This window comes from Corvus brachyrhynchos, unplaced genomic scaffold (assembly GCF_000691975.1).
Source record: "Corvus brachyrhynchos isolate BGI_N302 unplaced genomic scaffold, ASM69197v1 scaffold440, whole genome shotgun sequence".
NCBI classification, from domain to species: Eukaryota; Metazoa; Chordata; class Aves; order Passeriformes; family Corvidae; genus Corvus; species Corvus brachyrhynchos.
Window position 1 is genome coordinate 7,454 of NW_008235750.1, and position 3,550 is coordinate 11,003.

The following is a 3,550-nucleotide window of genomic DNA, read 5'->3' on the forward strand; positions in this document are numbered from 1 at the left end:
GGGACTGCACGCAGCGCGGGGGCGGGGGGGCCGCCCCCCCCGGGCCCCCCCCTCACCTTCTTGCTCAGGTAGAAGCCGAGCCCCAGCGCCAGGAAGACGAAGCCCAACACGAAGCCCCCCATCCCCGTCAGCATCTTGCTGCGGGCGGCGTCTGGCGGCATCTCTGGGGGGTCTGCAGGGGTCAGGACCCCCAAAACCTCTCAGAGACACCTCGAGACTCTCCAAGCACCCTCCCAGTCGCCTCCAGCACACCCAGGGCCCCCTGAAACCTCTTCCCAGTCCCTCCCCAGCCTTCTCAGGACCCCCAAACCCTTTCCCAGTCCCTTCCCAGCCCCACCAGGATTCACCAAGACCCCTCCCGGTCTCTTCCCTGCACAACCAACCTCATCCCAACCCCTGTTTTTCTGTCCCCAGTCTTCTTCCAGCCCCTCCAGGCTCACTCAAACTCCCTCCCAGTTACACCCAGCACCCCCACACTCCCTCCCAGTGTCCATTAGGACCCCTGTAGCCCCATCCCCGCCCCGTGTCCATTAGGACCCCTGTAGCCCCATCCCAGCCTCCCCAACATCCTTCAAACCCCTTCCCAGCCCTTCCAGACCCTCATTCCCCTCTCCCAGTTTAAACCAGGCTCTGTCAAACTCCCTCCCAGTTACTCCCAGCACACCCCAATTCCCGTCCCAGCCCCTCCAGTCCCCAGCTCCCCCCAGCGCTGTGGGGGCTGGGCCATACCCCAGTGCTGTCTCAGGGGGTGCTCCAGGCTGTCGTGCTCCACCTGGCAGGTGGAGGTGATCCCACACCAGGGGGAATTTCCAGCAGCACCAGGAGCTGGTGGGTCCAGTCCCCATTGGGGACGATGTCAGTGGCCACCACGTGCCCTGAGAGCTCCTGCTGGCCCTGGAACCACCTCACCTGGATCTCCGAAGGGTAGAAATCCATCTCGGAGCAGAGCACGTGTCTGGGGCTTGGCTGGGAGCTCAAAGGCACCAGCGAGATGGACATGCTGGGGGGCACTGGGAGAGAGCTGTGAGACACTGGGATCAGCTGGTGAGGCATGGAGAGAGGGGGGGGGTAGGGCTGGTGCAGCACTGAGAGGGCCTGGAAATGCAGTGGGAGGCACTGGGAGAGAGGGTGCAGGTCTGGGAGTGGCGTGGGAATGGACTGAGAGCGAGTGGAAGGGATTGAGAGGGTCTGTGGTGGCACTGGGAGGGACTGGGAATGAAGTGTGCGGCACTGGGAGGCCGAGTCCAGTGCGGGGCACTCGGCGCTGAGGGTCTGCCTGGCAACTGATGAGTCCAATACCTCCCCCCCACCCAGCGGGGATCACCCGGAACGGGGGTCACCAGGGCTCTGCCCAACGGGGGTCACTGGGGATCATCCAACGCCGATCCTCCCACGGGGGATGGAGCTGGAGCAGCGCACGAAGCTCTTCCCGCACTCGGGGCACTCGCAGGGCCCCTCCCCGGTGCAGGTGTGCCGGTGCTTTCTCAGGATGGAGCTGCCCCCAAAGCTCTTCCCACATTCAGTGAGGGTGTAGAGCTGTTCCCCTGTGTGGATCACCTGGTGCTCGATCAGGACCATGCTCATGCTGAAGCTCTTTCCACATTCCCGACATTCACGGGGTCGTTCCCCACTGTGGATCTTGCAGGGATGGATAAGGCTGGAGCTGAAGCCCTTCCCACATTCCAAGCACTTGTGAGGCTTCTCCCGCAGCTCCGAGCTCCCCCTGGATCTCCGGCCGCCTTCCCGGCACAGGGGGGCTCTTTCCTCCTTGGATCTCTCTGGGCTGCGTTTGCAGCCCCTCCTCGTGCGGCATCTCCGGGGCTTTTCCTCCTCCTCCATCTGGCCACGCCTTGGGAATGACAAATCCTGGTTTGGGGGGAGAAACAAGGGATGAGCGCCTTGGGCTGGGGGTTCCTCCTGCCCAGGTCCATCTCAGAAAGTCACTGGGGGTTTTGTGTCTGTAAAGATCTCCAAACGACCACGACTCAGCCCAGAAAACCCATCCCAGGATTTCCCCCTCTTTGGTCTCTCCACTTTGGGGTTCTGGGGGTCTCCCTTCCTCTGGGCTGATGGGGGTCCCGCGGATCCCGGGGTTCTCCCCTCTCTGGGCACCGCTCAGGGACCACCTGATATATTTGGGGCGAACTTCCCCTCCCCGCTCACCTGCGGGATGTAGGGGAGACGATGCTCCCGAGGCTGCGGCGGAGAGCGGGCAGCGAACGTCGTGCGTCTCCTTCGGCTCCTCGTCCTGCTCCTCCTGTTCCTGCTGCTCCTCCTCTTCTCTTCTTCCTCTTCCTCCCCCCGCTCCTCCTCTGCACCCACCCGGTCCCTTATTTCTTACCCCCCCCCCCCCCCCCCACTCCTCGCGAGCTGGGGAGCCCCCCAGGGATGGGCAGGGGGCTTGGGGACCCCTCCAGTGCGGATCCATCCCCCCTCCCCCGCAAGCCCCAAAAAATCGCTCCAGGGATTCAAGTGGTGGGGACACTTTCCCACTGTCCCCCCTCCTTTTATCCCCCCTCTCCCACCCCTTTCCCATAGTCCTCCCAAATCCCTGCTCCCCTTGGCTCAGTTTGGGGATGACCCACCCCCCTCACGCCACGTTTAGGGCTCCTAAACCTCCCCTTTTACCCCTTCTCCCCTCCTTTCCCATTGTTAGTGAAGCCCCACATCCTCAGCCATAGAGCTCCCAGCCACCTTTTCCCCCAGAAGCTGAAGTTTCCCTGAGTGTTCCAGTTCCAAACTCTTGACCCTTTTTGGAGGCATAAGGTTCTCACCCCGTAGTCTTCCCGTCATCCCCCAGCTGCAGATTTTTAGAGCAGTCAACTTAATCAAGTTCAGGTTTTGTGGACATTGCTGTGTCATTTCCTTGATATCCATGCGAGAGGGGACACAGTGATGGATGGGTTTGCACGGGAGCTGCAGAGCCCCAGAATGGAGAGCCTGAGTGTCCCAGCAGGATTTGCAGGAGTGTGGAGGGCAGCTGGAAAGAAGATTGTGGGCAATATTCTCCTGCCTCCATCTTCCAAGGAAGCTTTGATTCGATCCCTGTCTGCACCGTGCCACGGGGCCCCCAGAGGCCCAGGGAGGTGTCTGGGTGGCCCCAGAAGGATTAACCACGGGTAGTCCCTGCTTAAATGACTTCTCTGTGACTTATTCTGCAGTTTGCTCCTTTACAGCACCATCAACCACCTCTCTTAAAATATAGATCCCTCACTGGAAGCAGGGAATTCACCTGGATCCCCTCCTGGGACCCCCCTGGGTCCTCCTGGACCCCCCTGGGACCCTCCACACCCACGCCCTGTGGGACCCCTGTGCCGGGCTGGGCTGAACTCCCGGGCCCTGCGGCCAAACTCTGCCTGGAACCCGCTGGGTTTGGCCCAAAGCGGGGAAAGCTCCGGGAGCAGCAGATCCAATTTTTCCTGCAGTCCCCAACCCCAGCAGAGCGGAACTGGGTGCTGTGAGTCCAATCCCTGATTCTGAATCTCCTTCTCCCTCTCCTCTCCTCTCCTCTCCTCTCCTCTCCCCTCCCCTTCCTTTTGCTCGTCACACC

The 3,550-nt window shown here is 61.7% G+C and overlaps 1 protein-coding gene and 1 long non-coding RNA gene across 2 annotated transcripts in view; both read right to left on the bottom strand.

Annotated features, from left to right (window-relative positions):
• Positions 1-3,550, bottom strand: part of LOC103625234 (zinc finger protein 883-like) — a 51,826-nt gene that overhangs the window by 3,401 nt on the left and 44,875 nt on the right. The window contains 1 exon segment of the mRNA XM_017726388.1: positions 1,694-1,704. Within this exon segment, the coding sequence (XP_017581877.1) occupies positions 1,694-1,704 (11 nt within the window).
• Positions 61-863, bottom strand: LOC108444738. Its single transcript, XR_001859399.1, has 2 exons — positions 730-863; positions 61-163 (listed from the first exon to the last, which is right to left on the bottom strand). It is a non-coding gene; the product is annotated as an uncharacterized LOC108444738 (long non-coding RNA).